Source organism: Plectropomus leopardus, chromosome 11 (assembly GCF_008729295.1).
Source record: "Plectropomus leopardus isolate mb chromosome 11, YSFRI_Pleo_2.0, whole genome shotgun sequence".
NCBI classification, from domain to species: domain Eukaryota; kingdom Metazoa; phylum Chordata; class Actinopteri; order Perciformes; family Serranidae; genus Plectropomus; species Plectropomus leopardus.
This window is the reverse complement of record NC_056473.1, coordinates 16,643,286-16,660,497: the sequence shown is the minus strand read 5'-3', so window position 1 is coordinate 16,660,497 and position 17,212 is coordinate 16,643,286. Positions and strand designations below refer to the sequence as shown.

Sequence of the window (17,212 nt, the reverse complement as noted above, 5' to 3'; positions counted from 1 at the left end):
ATAATATTCATGCTTTTCATGTTATTCAGTTACATGTGGCGGCAGGCCTCTAATTTCGAGTCATTATACACGGCTTTAACTCATTAAATGTACCACCAACTTTCGCGGATGAAATTTTTACAACGGATTATCGCATGTCCGTTTTTTTTTATATGTTACGTGAATGCAGCATTACTTTCTTCATTGCCGCCATACAGCCTATGGTTGCCACAGCATCACAACCACAGGTGGCTACTTATTTAGCGTTAGCTGTAGAAATAGCGGTTATCATTCGTCAGCTTGTACAAACAGTTGTCAATTACAGCTCTTATAATTCAAAGTTAATTAAGTTTGCTGAAAGACTGTCGAGCAGAAGACCGTGTAATCTGAGCTCGGCAGGTCAGGTCTGGGACAGTTACTGAAGGCGCACTGTTTGACAGCCATGGGAGGGACGTTAAAGAGCAACACGGCGGTTCAATTCTACCTCTAAGTCTTTTAACAAACGCCCACAATGGCGTCTGTCATGGTAAGTATATTTATTAATGTTAAAAAAGGCTTATAAGCAGAAGCGTGTTTATTTTGATAACGTGAACTTGCACTAATGTTAGCTGAGTCGGCGAGTTTGCTAGCTGCGTCTCTGCTAAGAGGATTTGCCGAGAGGAGCTGTCAAACACACCTCAGGTCCTCTCTGTTAAGTTAAATCGTTACCGCATAACTTTTAGTTGTCTTGTTCGTTGGTTTATGACGTTCTTCAACTCTTGAACTATGTACTCAGTCTAATTTGTCTTCACTGCTTTCATGAAACGCGACTATGTATGGTTTGCTCCGAAAGGCAGTGTCCAAAAGGGAGTTTTTGCCCAGCCCTCAAAGCATTTCCTCATCCTCCACTTAAAGGTCCCATATGCTCATTTTTAGGGTCATACTTGCATTTTGGGTTTCTCCCAGAACATGGCTACATGCTTTAATGTTAAAAAAAACACATTGTTTTTCTTATACTAAGTTTTTGAATATACTAGGGTTCGGCAGATTTTTGGGGCCGATATTTGTCATTTTGCCAATTACCTGTATCGGCACTTTATTTTAATGATTGCCGATAAAATTAATTTAAAGGTGCAAGGAAAGTGTCAGCATGGGAAGAGCTTTCACTATGTAAAGCCTCGAGGAGCTATTTTCAGTTATTCATTTTTAAATTTAAGTTTTCACTTGACTTTATATTAAAAAGTTGTGACAGTTTGTTATGTTTCATTCCTTCAGTCCTTTCTGAAAATTCATCAGGGTATAAAGTATATGATGGTATTAATGTGCAGCGCTAACTCCATAAATACCCTGGTATACCATTATACTGTGATACTGCCCATGCCTGGTATCCATTGATTTACAGACACCTCTTTCTCAATGTAAGTCAATGGGAAAAAGTCTTTTTTGGTCCAATGGCATCAAATGATGGACCCCAGAAATTGCTGTACCACTGTTTGGCCAATTAGCTTCAAAACCCAGCACTCTTCCTGGGGACTTTTGAATGAATGTAATGGCACTGCAGCAGTTTCTACCTTCATATAGTATAACGGTGACATTACAACTTCACAGACGGCTGGTTTAAAGGCACAGTTTCTGAATATGGACTGTGTAATTTTCTCTGTAGACTGAGCGTTTTGTCACTTTCACAGTATTTATATAGCACTTGTAAATATGACTTTGTACGACTTTTTTGCTTTCATAAAACACATCCCTGTTTACTCGGATAGGCTGTGTCCTATAGAGAGTTGTTTCCCAGCCCTCCACTTCTACTGTAGCATTGCAACACTTTTCCTCCGCCTAGACTTCAATCTAAAGCAGTTCTTTTACAGACATGATGCAACTGATTCTGACAGAAAAGGTTATGTGAGATAAAGTAGGGGTTAAGTTTTCATCGCACAGGTCTTGTCTTAATAGTTAAAAGAGCTATTATTTTTCTTCACTGTGCTAATCCATGTGAACATCCCCCCTTCACCACATCTCTACCAAACAATTTCGTTTAATAATTGAAACTGCAGAGGAAATGCTGAGTTTCGCTGACTTAGTGGGCATTGTCATTGCAGGAGGATCCAACCTTAGAGAGACACTTCAAGGGGCATAAAGATGCTGTCACCTGTGCAGACTTCAATCCAAACCGCAAACAACTGGGTAATTTGTGTTGCCTCTGCAAGCTTTACAAATTCACAGATGCTGTTAAGATGTTCTTTGGGAGTGTGTAAGTCTCAGGGTTTGTATGGTTGTAAAAAAACTGGAAAACACATTTAAGAAAAACAAAAATGGCCAACAGCTTTAAAAGAAAACGTGCCCTTCAAACCCATGAGTAACTGTTTTCTTTACCCCCCCCCCTTTACAGAAAACATGCCTTCCAAAACCAGGGGCCCGCAGGTTTGGAAGGCATGTTTTCTTTAAAAGTTGGCACGATAATAAATACAAAAACAGCCATTTGAAGGTGGATGCCCTTATAATAAAAAAAAACTCCTCAGTGCTTAAACCATTATTTGACATGCCTCCCCCTTCTTGCACCCCCACCCCTCTCATAAATGATGAACAGTCCCTAAGTCACATCTACATATTCAGTCATAATCCTAATATAAAAAAGCTATTATATAGTCATGAAAAAGAACTGACAAGTAGTGTCAATGGTCGTTTCAGAGAATGTGTGGTCTTTAACATTTGCCTCAAAGTCATGGAAATGTATTGGTAAAAATGTGTATGAACCCTGAAGTCTTGACTGAATCTTCCCCATTCATCTTTTGTTTGTCTCTCTCTAGCTTCAGGGTCAGCGGATAAGAGCCTGATGATCTGGAATCTGGCTCCAAAGGCGAGGGCTTTCCGCTATGTTGGTCATCAGGACATCATCACAGGGCTGCAGTTTTCCCCCTCTGGTAACCTGGTGGCCACTTCCTCCAAGGACAGAACAGTGCGACTGTGGACACCCTCCATGTAGGCTCATGTCACTTTTTACCATTTAAATCAGGACTGTACAGGCTGAGGCTGTGCGGTATGTGTGATTGGATGAAGCTCGGTTAGTGAACACTTGTGTTTGTTACTATGTATTTTTGTGTTACAGGAAAGGAGAGTCAACAGTGTTCAAAGCCCACACGGCTGCTGTACGCAGTGTTGCTTTCTCCCATGATGGACAGAGACTAGTGACAGCGTCTGACGACAAGTCTGTCAAAGTGTGGAGCGTTCACCGGCAGTGCTTTGTCTACTCTCTCAACCAGCACACCAACTGGGTGCGCTGTGCCAGGTACCCAGCAGCACCACATCCTCAGTACCTTCTTATGTTCTGGCAAATTTGTGTCCATGTATCGTTTTGGTTTCCCCAAAAATGGCCTTACTATTAAGCCAGCTTCTGAAATTAACTTTTGGTCCAGCTCACCAAGGATTCATCCAAGGAAAAACACAGTAACATATTACTTTTTACAAACGAAAATAATAGTTATGCACTTTTTTCAAATATTTTACTCTCCCCATTTTCAGTCTTTTGAAAAAACATCTGGTGGAGACAAGTAGATAGAATTCAGTGAACAAGACTAAGCAGTTTGTGCTGTAGTTGTAATTTTTTGTCTTTTCCTTACTTCAGGTTTTCACCAGACGGGCGGCTGATAGCGTCCTGTGGAGACGATCGCACTGTCCGGCTGTGGGACACGTCCACCAAACACTGCATCAACTGTTTCACTGACTATGGAGAGTAAGTCCCAAAATTATTAGTCTTTTTAGCTCTAATTTTGCCATCAATGTGGGCTTTTTTTAAATTATAGCTTTGTTACAACACTTTACAGCAACAACTTAACCATATTATCTTTTCTTATGAAATTGTACTTGGCAAAGTCTCTTGACTTTATATTTTTTTACCCTTTTGTAATAGAACATCCAATATATTTCCAAACAGGAGATTTGAGGAGGTGGAGAATATAGTTTCTTATTCCAAAAGAAAAGCCCAAACATTTGTGACTATAATTAGAAGTTTTAAAAAGGTTTTACCAAGTTGATGTAAAAAAACCCCTAAATAAAACACATTAAGTGTAGTCATTGCTTAGTCTCTACTGTAGATGACATTGTTGTGTGTGATTTACACATCAGACTGTTGACCTGCTGCAGGTCACTGACTCCTCTGAGTGTTTTGTTGTTCCAGATCAGCAACGTTTGTTGGTTTCAACTCAAGTGGCACCTGTATCGCATCTTCAGGAGTTGACAGTTCACTGAAACTCTGGGATTTACGGACTAACAAGCTGATTCAGCATTATCAAGGTATGTCAAAATGTCAGCACTATAATAATACTGTATATTCAGTTTAAAAAATGAAGATATTACCTGAAATATCCATCAACTTTTCTGTGCCAAGACTGTAACTGTTTTGTAAGAAGGGGTTAGGGTTATGGTTATGCAAATCAACCAGTCCTATTCTGCACTCTGACACCTTATGTATTCTTGGTGCGTTTCCACTACATGGTACAGGCTCTACTCTACTCTTCTCCCCTTTTTTGGTTTTCCATTAAGAAAAAAGTACCTGGTACCACCTTTTTTGGTACCTGCCCTCCTGGGATTCCAAAAAAGCTGACGGGGTACTATGAGGTACTAAAAGGTGACGTGAAACAATGCAGACCACTGACCTCAGACAGAATCGTCACTGCATCATCAATGCGCGGCACGCACAGAATACCCTGAACAGCGCAAACCGCAAAGCTATTGTAGCAGCTGCCGTCCCAAAATGGCAAACAGAAAGATCACGCCGTGGTCGCTTGAGGAGGTGCAAGCGTTTCTTACTTCGCTGGCCGACGAGCGTATCCAGTGAGTGCGAGTCTGTGCGTATGCATAAAAGTACTAAAACAATTCCCAGTGTGAATCACTTTATTTTCTATCGTGAATTAGAAAATGGTTCCTGGCACCCTACTGGGCAGTTGAATAGGTTTGCAATGCTTGGTGAGAGGGTGGCAACGAGGCGGTGACAGGGGGCTCAGTTGGTAACAAAAGCAGGCTCCTGGTGCGAGGATCAGCCAATAGCAAATTCAATTTCAGTCGCCATGTATCAGCCGATAGAGAGCAGTCACTCTGCAGTCATAACACAATATGTAGAAATGTAATATTTTGTTCCCAAACATCTGAAAAAAAGCTTTTAAAAAAAGTAATGTGAAGGTTTAGTCAGTCTTTAATGTGTGTTTTTGGCTTACTTTGCACCTCTTGGTTTAGTCCACAGTGCAGGAATAAACAGCTTTTCCTTCCACCCGTCCAACAACTACCTGATCAGTGGCTCAAGTGACGGCACTGTTAAGATCCTGGACCTGCTAGAGGGACGCCTCATCTACACGCTTCATGGACACAAGGTGACGCTACAGCACAGCTCACCCACAGACATCAGACCCCTTTTGCAGCTGACGTCATCAAAAATATGCATGTACATGTTGATGAGTCAGCAAGCTTTAAATATTTAATTAAAACTGTTGCCTGCATCAAAATGTCTGCCTGTTGCATGTTGGGTTGTCAGAATTCATACTCCCAACAGCGGACTCAAGTTCAACAGGGCTCCGACCGTTTCAGACAAACACGTGTTTTAGTTTAACAAGTGAGCGGGTAAACTGGTGACTCATCCAAATGCGTCATGATTGCTTGTAGTGACGGCAACTGTATAAAACATTAAAAGAACATGAAGGTGTCCTCATAAAGGCCCTCAATTTTACTTTAATAAATTTTAAATGCATCTGTGTAAATTATCTTCGCCAGTCATTTACATACGTTGCTGCAAAAAACCATGGTAACATTCGGCGGAAAGTCACCAGTTAACACGGTCACTTTTAAACCTAAACACCGGTGGTGCAAACGATGCCAGCATGTTCCTGGATTTGTTCTTGATGTTATTTGTCATGGTGAAGTTGTTGTTTTTTTTATTCTTAAACATTGTTTGCTTTGTTTTTCAGGGGGCTGTAATAACAGTAGCCTTTTCCAGGGCTGGAGACCTATTTGCCTCGGGGGGAGCTGATGGTCAGGTTGGTGTTTCATGAATACATAGTGACCCTGTGTTCCCCTGACTCTGAGCAGCTTTTAACTTCAAGGTCACATTTTTACTTCCTGTAGAAGAAACTCTGATGAACTGTGCTACTCCCTCAATCCCCCAGGTGCTGATGTGGAGGACAAACTTTGACACCAAATCCTACAGAGACATCCTGCAACAACACAGTCACAGGTCTACCCCTGATCCTCCACCTCACCTGACTGACATCCACCCCAGAGTACCCCACCTTCACCACCCGCAGCCCACAGCCATTCAGGTTAGTTCAGTTTTACCAAACTTTTTATGCATATTATGTTTCTGAATTTATTCAAGACTGTGCTACGATGGCCCTGAGGGTCAAAACATGATGCGAGTTCAGAAGACACTTTAACATTTCAGAAAACACTACATTACCCAAAATTATGTAAGGGTAATATTGGAAATTCTGTTTTGTTTAGGGAAATGTTATTTTGTCTTCTGAAATGTTGTTTTGTTTTAGGAAATATGGAGTTTTGGAAAATGTCCACAGTCTAAAGACATTCTACTCATAACATTTCTGTGTTCATTAAATCATATAGGTAAGAAGTGTTGTAAAGGTCAAAAGGGCAGCAGCTATATAAGACTTTTTTTCTTTCCACAGGTCAGTCCAGCAGTAGCAGACACTCAATCCACTGACCCTCATGTCATAGAGTTGGGGCAGTCTGTTCACAGCAACACGGTAAGCTAGCACCGTAAATCTACAGTCACACAGCCTCATCTCATATCGCATCATGTTACTGAAATAGAGAAATCAATTACTGAAGATGCAATATGTGCAATTGTTAAAGCCAAACAATACTGACATAAAAAGACACAAATTACAATTAAACGTGTACACGTTAGGATGATTTCTCACAAAAAATACATTACAGTTAGCAAGAAACTTGTAAAGATTGACAAGAACATTAGCTGAAATTAGTGCAAAAAAAAAAGATAAAATATCATTAAAGAAAAAGAGAAATTCTCTCCTTTTTTAGAGCTAATTGTTACTCATTGCTTTTTCCCAATGTTTTTGAAAGAAATCAAACCAGTCCAATCTGCTCAGGGTTAAGAGGGTTAAAACATAATAGTGAGAGTCTGTCGTCTGCTACATTTGATAAAATGAAAGTGAATCTCTTCTGAGTTGTGCGAGTGATGGTTTTCGACATGTATATTTCCCTTCAGACATACCACACAAAAACTTAAAACACAGTTGTGGCAATACCCATCTGCTATTCACCATATCAAAATAATTACATTACTGCTTTTTACAGGCTGAAAGCAAAGTTTATGCCTTTAAAATTGTGTTGTTATTACTGTTTATGGCTATGTGTATTTGAGGGGGGGTGTGAGTCAGGATGTTTTCATGATAACCACCAGGTGGCAGTGCAGACCACTCTATAGTTTTGCGATCCTGCTGCAGCAGTGACACCTGCCTCAAAGGGAAGCAGTCCATTCACTTGCCAGCAATGTGTTGATGCCAACAAAAAGCAACACTCTGCTGTTTGCTCCATCACACATTTTTTTCAGCATCATGATGTACAAAAGCACTTTTCCACTCAAATCATACAGTTCTGCACATTCACAAATCAGAGCTGCGGGGCAACTACAATTCAGTGATTGCATTCATAAAATGTTGGATTTAATTCATTGAAAATGTAAATGCAGCTGAAATGAAATGTACCCTGTCTTATCTTAGCTAAGCTGCATTGCAGTTCAGTTTATATGCACCTGTTCAACATTTGTCCTGGAATAAGCCTCACTGCATTTTTTTTCCAGATTTAGATGATTATACATATATGTCTTGTTTTATTATCCCAGCTTTCAGCTGGTCTCTTGCACTTTTTTTCGACCTAACAGCCTTGTGAATGCCATGTTTATGCCTTTCTGCTGTTTTTATTGTTGCTGAGGGCCCATGTGGGATGGCAGGGCAGTGACCTGGCCTTGAACTTGCTACTCAAGTTCACATTATGTTGCAAGGTAAAATCCTGGATGTGAATTAGTTGCTATCCGCTTACTCCATTATTGCTGATCCCATATAAACAGGGTAGAAACTTGAGATTGATGTAGATGGGTCTTAATGTACAGGTTTAATGAGTATTAGGAAAACAATATGCTTTACAGAAGTGAGGATGGCTGGTCAACATATAAGGTTTGTGGGAAAATACCTTATGCACTGCCATGTTAGAACCACGAAACAGTGATTCATTTGCTCACACTCGAGTGCGCATTTCTTGTAGACTAGATAACTGGCATTTTGTTTCCAGCCTAATAAACTTTACTTATATTGTACCTTTCATGCAAGAAATGTAGCACAAAGTGCTTTATACAATTAAAGCAGGTCACCAAGGCAGTTCAGCATTAAAGGACTTTTAAAACAGTTAGCGTTTTAGAGTTTTAGAAAGTCATAGCTGGTTAAAGGCTGTAGTGAACAGGTGCATTTTTAGCTTTCGCTTAAAAATATTTAGAGAGCCGGCTTCTCTGATATATATAGGTAGTGTGTTCCATAGCTTTGGGGCATAATTCATAAAGTCTGTGTCCCCAGTTTTCTTTCGGCTGTTGCTTGACCTTCAATAAACCAGCAGCAGATGATTGCAGTGTTTGTAAAGTTAAATGGTTGAGAAGGGAGTTAGCAATGTAGCTTGGTCTGTGTCCATTTAGAGCTTTGTATACAAGAAGGACGACCTTGAATTCAATTCTAAAAGTCTCAGAAATCCAGTACAAAGAAGCTAAAACTGACCTAATGTGCTCTGTCCTCTTGGCTCTGGTTAACAGCCGAGCTGTAGTTTTGAGTGTGCTCTGAAGTCTCTCAGTGCTGAGTTTTGGGAGACCAGTAAAAAGTGCATTAGTCGAGTCAGCTTGAAATAAAGGCATCAGTCAACTGTAAGATCCAGCTGTAAACTCTTTGTTTCTGTGGAGGCGTGGATGGTAGGCAAAACAACAAATGCTCACGAAAAGTGCACTGATTAGATGGAGGGAATTTTACCACAGTTCATCTACACATACTACTGCTGCAGGTGTGGTCCCTGAGTGGCAGGAGTAAGATCAGCAGCCTGTCCCCTCTTTACACAGCATCTATTAAAAGTTACACACAACTACTGCCCCCTACTGTTGTAAAGAAGAATCACAGGACATTCACTGAAAAGTCAGCCATTCATAATAAAGTATTTTATGCAGACAAAATACTTGAAGTTCTTTATCCACCTGTCCAGCATGCTTTAGTGAAATGAACTGACTGTTGATGTTTATACATCAACAGTGATAATGTAGCTTTCACTATGCATTACTTAGACAGCCATCCCTTACACAAAAGCTTTAAACCTCTACTTATACAGTATGCCTTGAAACACTGAAAACAATGCTTAGTAAATGATAAAAAGGCACTTGTCAGTTGGTGTGCTTATTAATCTAAAGTGTATCATTACAAAATATATTGAAAATTGAATATGAAAGTAGCATTTAATGATTTATAGTAATATTAATATTCACAGCCAGGACCCTAGCAGCATGAAAATGGCCTCAAATTTGTTCCTGTATATTCATAAGCAGATGAATGTGAGTTTGGGCATGTTTTCGTTGTGAATATAGATATAGTTTCTAAAGTGAAGTGGTGCACATGTTTTTCCTTCAGGGCTGTGACGCGTTTAAAACTCTTAACTAAAAGTGAAGTAGTGTAAAGGTCTTTTGAATACTTTGCACAGTTGAAGGACTAATGTAGGAAGATGTTTCTATTACTGTGGGCATTCTTTTGTGTGGCTTTATTCAACAACTGAACAACCAAAAGTATTTGCTTTTAAAGATCTCCTTATACCGTTTTGAGTCCCTGAAAAATGTGTTAAACCGAGTCTACATGAATACTGCTATTGCAGCTCTCGTCATTTTTCTTTAGTGTGCTGCCCCACTTCTTTTAGTGTCTCCTTCCCTGCCGTTGGCTTCTGTGTGGGAGGAAACCCATGAATGGACCAAGCCAAGTGGAAGTCATTTAGAGTGAGGATGGCCAAGTCAGATAAGTGGTTTCGGTTCAAGACTCCAGTAATAACATAGACGCAGAACAGTCATTCATGACTTGAGATGTTCTGATGTTAACTTGGAAATGTGCAGAGGAAGCGATGAGTTTTAACCTATGTGGGATATCAGGTGGATACGTTTACTGTTACACATCATTTCCAGTGAATTCTCAAATGTAGAAGTCATTAAATTGACTGTTTTAAAGTAAATATCCACAAAATGTGTATTTTAATGTTTCTCTTTTCTTCAGTTGTGACTGATATGATGCATCAGTAATCCAACTTATACACAAGTCATGAAAGCTTTTACATTTGCATCCAAATGTGATGTCAGTCTTAATAGCAAATGTAAAGGTTTCTGGTAGCATTCTTATAGGAGAAGTTGCACCTGATGACTTTTACATCTCAACTAAAAAGGAGAATAAGTAGTTACATTGCATTTGAAGCAGTTATAAGTATGTGACATCTTAGGTGGCAACAAATTAGAAACTAAGAGAAATTTGCAGATGACCAAAACATGTTTGAGTGTCATTGTAAACTCTTTCGTGCTTATTCTGCGGTCATGTGCAAAACTCCTTCATTTAGCACCTAAAGAATGTTTTATTATTTTTCCTCTTTTTATTGCACACACTCTTTTTACACATCCCAGAAACACAGACCCCCTGATTAGTTTTTAAACTGAAAACAATTTCCCTCTGTGAAACTTTTTTTAAAAAATGTATGTCGCAGATAAATAACAAAACATTTTGAAGACAATTAAGCCCCTGCTAATTTTTTGTGTGATTTATCCTGGCTTCATATGAGTGGAGGAAAAGTCTGCTAACAGCAAGGCTAACTTATGCAATGTAAAATGTCTTAGACAAACAGTAATAACATTATCATGTTGTGTATGTAGGGAAAATATGTCTACCAAAAGACAGTTGTTTCATCTGTGTATCTTGTAAGTTATAATGGACACAAATTTTGTACTTTTTAAAAATATTGTCGCTATAAGACATGTCCTTTACATGCGTGTTTTAAGGGTATTAGTAGAATCAATCAAACTTTACTGCACTTCACATAACATTCATGTGTAACATGAATTTCGGTGTCAGATTGTGTGCGTAGTGAGTGTTCGGCCAAGAGAGAAAGACAGAGAATTCATTTTTGCTGGTGTGTGCCAGCGACGGTGACAGTGAGGCTACAGCAACTGCAGTGGAGAGTATGAGGGTAAAAACAACAGCGCAGTGTGTAAACAGTTTGGGTTGTTTGTGAATAAGTGCTAAAACTCCTCAAGACCCGAGTCAAGCTCCCGTGTCATTCTTGCCACCTGCTACTTACAGTGAAGGAGGTTAGGCCCAAAGTTAGCAAGCAAAGTTAGCCTCGCATTATAAACCGCCCAGGATCCCTTATGGTGGACTGTTAAGGTGGAGCAGCTGTTCTCACTGTAGTCAGTCCTTAATAGATAATAGGGGAATCTCTGGCTGCTTAGACTCTCCTGAGTATGGGAGACAATTATTAATCCCTATCCCAACTATTGTTGGTTTAGTTTTTACTAATTATGTGAATGTGTTATGTGATTTGTAAAGAATGAACTAATTTGTATTTATATATCTAAGTGTACTTTAAACTGTTAAGAACCAATATATTCAATTCCAAGTTCAAATTTACATTTGCAAAAAAAAACCTAACTTCACAGAAACTCAACATTGTGGCACAAAAGCCCCAATGCCAACTTGCATTTTTGTTGGTGTAATTACAGAGCGATGCAGATACACCACTGCACAACTATAAATGCTCACAACAGAGTAGGCCACCTGGCCGCAGTGAAGACTCTGTGCAGAGGTACGTTGAACTATAAATTAGTCGCTGTGAAGTCAACATCACGGTGTCTCAGATTTGGCTCCTTCTCTCGCTCGTCCTCGCTTCATCTTCTGCTTCCTTCTGTGGGCTGCTTGATGGAGGTTTGCTCTCTGCATGAATCGCCCAAGCATGCCTGAATGGAAAGGCCCATGAGAGATCAGAGAGAGGGAGATCAGAGAGATGGGGAGAGAGCAGGAATCCACGTGCCGAGGCCCTGGCCCGCAGGGGCCGCAGCAGCAGCCGCAGCTCTAATAATAGACTAACTGGAGCTCTGTTTGCCTGTTAACTCAATGACTAACTCACTGCACCCTGGTGTCACACACATTTCATACATATACATCAGTTTGGTCTTTGCCACAAATAGCAACATGAATGCTGGACCCTTGCATGCTTACTCGCTGTTAGTGCACAAGCTATTTTTGTTAAAAATTTAAAATACAAACACAGCTCCTGACTCATTCATGCAAATCCATGCCCTCTCTGTGCCTCCTGCAGCTTGTCATAGCCTCTGTGCATCTATGTGTGTGAGTGCAGTTGTGTCAATGGGCATGTCAGTGAGTGAATGAGCCTGCATGTATGTTAATATAGTGTGTACAAGTGTTAGTAGACATACAACTATGCCAAGTTATGTGTACAAATGTGTGTGTACTTGGGCTCTGTTTGTGTGCGTACATGAGTCACTGAGTATTGGAGTGTGTGTGTGTGTGTGTGTGTGTGTGTGTGTGTGTGTGTGTGTGTGAGAGAGTCATCCCTGGTTAAAACGAGTCGAACAGGGAGCCCCCAGTGCTACTCCTCCTGTCAGTTCTAATTTCCATTACTGAGGAACTCCTCCTTTCCTTTTCTCTCCTTCCCTCCTCCCCTCTGGTCATTTCCAACTCCTTTCCTCCTCCTTCCACCATTGGTGATGTCCTCAGAGTGCTTTCCCTTACACCCTGCATCCGTGTTTCCCCCCCATTGCCCTAATGGGTCCAAGCGTAGGCGGAAACAGAGAGAAAAGGGGTAGGAGAGCCTGAGAGACAAATGGGCAAAGAGAGGGAAGGGACGGGAGATGCAGATGGCCTGAGGTAGGTACGTGGGTGGCCGGATGGGGAAGTTCCTTTACTCACAGTTCCTGTAGCCATTGCTGACCTTCATACCTTTAAGTTAGGGCCATTTCCTCTTATTACTTATGCTTTATAAAAAAGAATTCTTTAGACCTCAATGGCACTATGGCTAAGACACATACTTTCTTTGAGGTATGGATTGAAAGGACAACCCTGTCCACATACTTTTGTGTACACTTTTTCTGGGGTTGTTTTTCTTTGTGAGGGCTTTAAAACTCAATCACCAGAATAAATGTTGGGATTGTGTTTCTGCAGACCATGGCTGCATTACAGTGATTTGTTATTATGTCACCGATATGTTGAAATGTTTCTTTACATTTCAACAATACTGTGTTTAACATGTGGTTAGGGTTAGACACGAAAAACACTTGGTTATGCTTAGAAAAAGATCATTTGGCTTAGAACAACAGTTTTTTGTGGCAGTATCCTGGAGGGAACACAGCGACGTCTTCGTAAGAAACAACCGAAGTTTTGTCTCTATCCACAATAGAAACACAGCAACAAGTTGCCCATGTTTGGTGTCTAAAAAACGACTGGAAACGCAGTCATGGCTCTCTAAAAGACAACCAGTTCTGTTTTTGTAGGTCCTGAACTGTTCTGCACCTTGGCAGGTGTCTTACCTAGATGCCACACCATCCACCATCCCCTCTACCACTTCAGTGACATAGTCACTTGTCTAGAAACCATATGATACTTTACAGGTGGCATGGTGTTGTAATAGTAAGTGCTGTCGCCTCACAGAAAAAGGGTCCTAGGTTCAAACCAGGGTTGGCGTGGGGTTCAGATCTTGGGAGGAGGGGCTCTTTTCTGGGGAGTGTGCTTTTTTTCCCCCCATTTTGCAGGTTCTCTGGCTTCTTCCCACATTTTAAAGACATGCAGGTCAGGTCAATCGGTGACTCTAAACTGCCCGTAGGTGTGAATGTGAGCATGGATAGTTGTCTGTCTCTATATGTCTGCCCAGTGACAGCAGGGATAGGCTCCAGCCCCCCCGCGACGCTTAAGAGGATAAGCAGTTACGGCTGATGAATGAATGATACATATGAAATACACAAATGCAATGTATCTGTGGTTTGCAGAAACTGTCACAGTCTTGGAGAGCAGGTAGCAGCCCTGGACCCAAATGGAGACAACAAAAGAGGCAGGCGGATGAATTCAGAGATTTATTTCAAAAAGCTTACAGTCCCAAAATAAGGCAGGTGAAAGCAGACAGGCACAGGAAAGCAGGTAACAGAACTGACAAAGAACAAAGGAACCGTTGTAAGTAGAAAGACACTAATTGGGGAAGTGGGAACAGGTGTGTAGACTGCAGGACTACAGGAACAAGTGAAACTAACCAGGGCGGGGCAGACAATTAATGTTGGCGGGAAAACACAAGGGCAGGAGGTGAATTGATCTGAAATGAGAGATAGTTGAAACAAAATTAAACAGGAAACGGGTGATAAGTAGCTCAGTTGGTATCGCCCCATGTGCAGAGGCTACACCCTTGCTGCACCAGCAGTGGGTTCAATTCCTGCTGTTCTATCAAACAAAGGCAAAAAAGCTCCAAAAATAATCTAAAGAAAATCAGAATAGAATAAAAGAAAGGAAAAACATCACCTGAAGAGGAGTTTAGGGCAGATCATGACAGAAAGGTAAAACCCAAATATTTTCTTCTGGAGACTTGGATATCTTAATGCTAGAGCTCACTAGATAATTTAAACTTTTACAGCCAAGTTTTAAATCTGATGGACAGCAACATATTAATGGCTGTTTTCATGCTTTAATGACATGTTTAACTGTCAGCTTGGTGTAGTGTTCGAGTGTCCATATATTTTTTGACATGAAGCTTGTTTGCAACAGAGAGTGGAAAGCATTTTCTTTATTTATTTTTGATGTTTTTTTTTTTTTTTTTTTAAAGAACAAAGTAACCTCCAGAAACTAATCAGCTAATATCATCAGTTATAAACACACAAACTAATAATCTTTAGTTTTTGAATCATGTACACACATGGGACGACCATGCATGACGTAACTGTACGTGCAAACATTACCCATGAGGCCTTTAGGGTGTTCTCATGTTGTTTGCATGGTATCCATTCAGGATGTGTGCATGGACAGGGAGGTGATGTCAGTCGTGACATGATGATACTGATGTAGCATCAGCTGTGGCTTTGTCCCCCTCCTCTCTCTCTCTCTCTCTCTCTCTCTCTCTCTCTCTGCATTAGCCATTAAGCTCTGCAGTGAGCTGGCGGCACTAGCAGGGCTCAGTGCTTCTGAATGGAGTGTTATCAGCAAACACTACGTCATCAAAGAGCAGACAGAGGCCCGGGGTTGTGTCCTCACTCTTTGATATACACCCCAGTAGTTATAAAGTGACGAATCTCATCCACCAACCATATAGTGTCTGTCAGCTGCTCTCTGTGCGTCTTTGAGCACTGCACCCGTCACACTCTCTCCTTGGAACTCAGCTATGACAGATCACTGTACAAGCATGTGAAACATACATTATGAAAGCCAACCACAAATTCACTTTTTTAGGCATTTCGCCTTGTTATAGTTGTGTGTTTTTCAAATGTTATGTCTCTTGAATGCCTGCTGCTTACAGTCTGGCACCTGGCTGCCACTTTTTTTTTGTAAAGCCCTGACCTTACCTGTGCACTGTGGGGTTACATGGTCATAAAATATAAGCAGAGCAAAGTTTAAAAATTTTTTTTAAAAATACACTGCTACACACTGAAAGTGGGTCCACGTGCTGACTGAGAGGGATTACTTCTCTTATACATTATAGTATATCTAAAGAATTTTTTTTTTCTCGCTTTTTAAGCCTTATTGTTTTCATAAATCAAATTTGTATAAATTGACCATTTTAAACATATTGAACAGAGTAAAAAACTATTTATAAAAAGTAGTTTGTTATGCACTTCATAAACTAAAAAACAAATTGTGATACTGGGTGTTTCTCAAAATGTAGCACAGTCTCTCAGCTGCTTGAGTCTCTCCTCGTGTTGAGTGGCAGCAGAGAGTGGGCGACGACATGGAGAGTGTCAAACCCATTGCACTGAACAGATATCAAGTCAGCTGTGAATCACATGGAGAACGGCAACCGTGAAATGAGGCCAGCTGAGTGTTATAATGTGTGTGTGAGAGCGTGTGGGTACATGGTGTACCTGTCTTAATAAGGACTGAAATGTCCTCATAGGTAAGTTCCATTTGAAGTTAGTTTGTGTTGCAACAGCCAGGGTTAGTTTACGTCTGAACATGTGAGTTAAGAATGAACGTGAGGATCAGGTTGAGGTTAAGCATCTAGATAAAGTTTGGTGGAGTGTTGACGCTAAAGGTTTTTAAGAACAGTCCTGATAAACTTTCCTGTGTGTGTTTGTGTGTGTCCTAAAGAGGCGATTAGATAGCAGAAGGTTAGATTTGGTTTCTTGCGCCATCTCCCGTGTCCATCTACGTTAGCTGTGACGCCAGTTTGACCAGACAAGGTGTCCTCTACTGACAGGCCTCCTGTTACGGACCTTTGTGTTTGCATCTGTGTGTGTGTGTGTTTCTTTTGTGGTCCTTCGAGTGTGAATGAACGAGTGTATAATCCTTATCCTTTGTGACTCTGTGTAGTAAATTTACTGCTGTCATTTTCAGCAGGTCTCTTTAGGTGCATCCATCAACTGTGAATATGTAAGATCATGCATGTTTATGTAATTGCAGTGTGCACTGTATGTGTCTACATTTAGACAGATGGCCCCACCCCCACCCCTCTCTCGCTTCCTGTGCAGGGGAAGTACAGGACATTGGATGGCCTGGAGGTTTAGATACCAGATTTAAGTGCTGTAGAGGAGAACACGAGTGACAAGACACGACGGAAATGAGCTAAAGATAGTAACAGCTCCAGGGGGGAAGGGGGTGTTCACTTTCCACTAGGACTAGGACTCCCAGAGGCTGCATAACACCCTCATACTCACACATGCCCACACACAAACTTACACTGTTACACTCAGCAAACACGCTCATACACACTTAGTCAAAGCACAATCACGCACTTTCATTCATACAATGTTCTGTCACACACTGTTTGAATTACACTGGCTGGCAATCTCATGCAGACTGATTCTGATAAACATGCAGGCATTCAAAACTTGTGTACACCTGATATGATTATTATAATGTGCTCTTACTTGCTTCAAGTAATTATTTTGATAAAAACATCAAATGACGTTAACATTGAACTTGACAGGTCTGCACAGTTTTAAGCCTCTTAGCTTATTGTTTTGGTTTTCCAT

General features: G+C 40.8%; 1 protein-coding gene across 2 annotated transcripts in view; it reads left to right on the top strand.

The window, feature by feature from the left end:
- Positions 1-71: 71 nt before the first annotated feature.
- poc1b (POC1 centriolar protein B) overlaps positions 72-17,212 on the top strand; it is a 62,181-nt gene continuing 45,040 nt past the window's right edge. The window contains exons 1-10 of one of the 2 annotated variants that reach the window (XM_042496702.1): positions 72-505; positions 2,058-2,142; positions 2,766-2,937; positions 3,065-3,244; positions 3,581-3,688; positions 4,133-4,248; positions 5,188-5,321; positions 5,913-5,981; positions 6,111-6,263; positions 6,627-6,704. In XM_042496702.1, coding sequence (XP_042352636.1) covers positions 491-505; positions 2,058-2,142; positions 2,766-2,937; positions 3,065-3,244; positions 3,581-3,688; positions 4,133-4,248; positions 5,188-5,321; positions 5,913-5,981; positions 6,111-6,263; positions 6,627-6,704 — 1,110 coding nt within the window. In that variant the 5' untranslated portion in view covers positions 72-490. The remainder of the gene's footprint in view (positions 506-2,057; positions 2,143-2,765; positions 2,938-3,064; positions 3,245-3,580; positions 3,689-4,132; positions 4,249-5,187; positions 5,322-5,912; positions 5,982-6,110; positions 6,264-6,626; positions 6,705-17,212) is intronic. The other variant, XM_042496704.1, reaches the window with a different exon arrangement.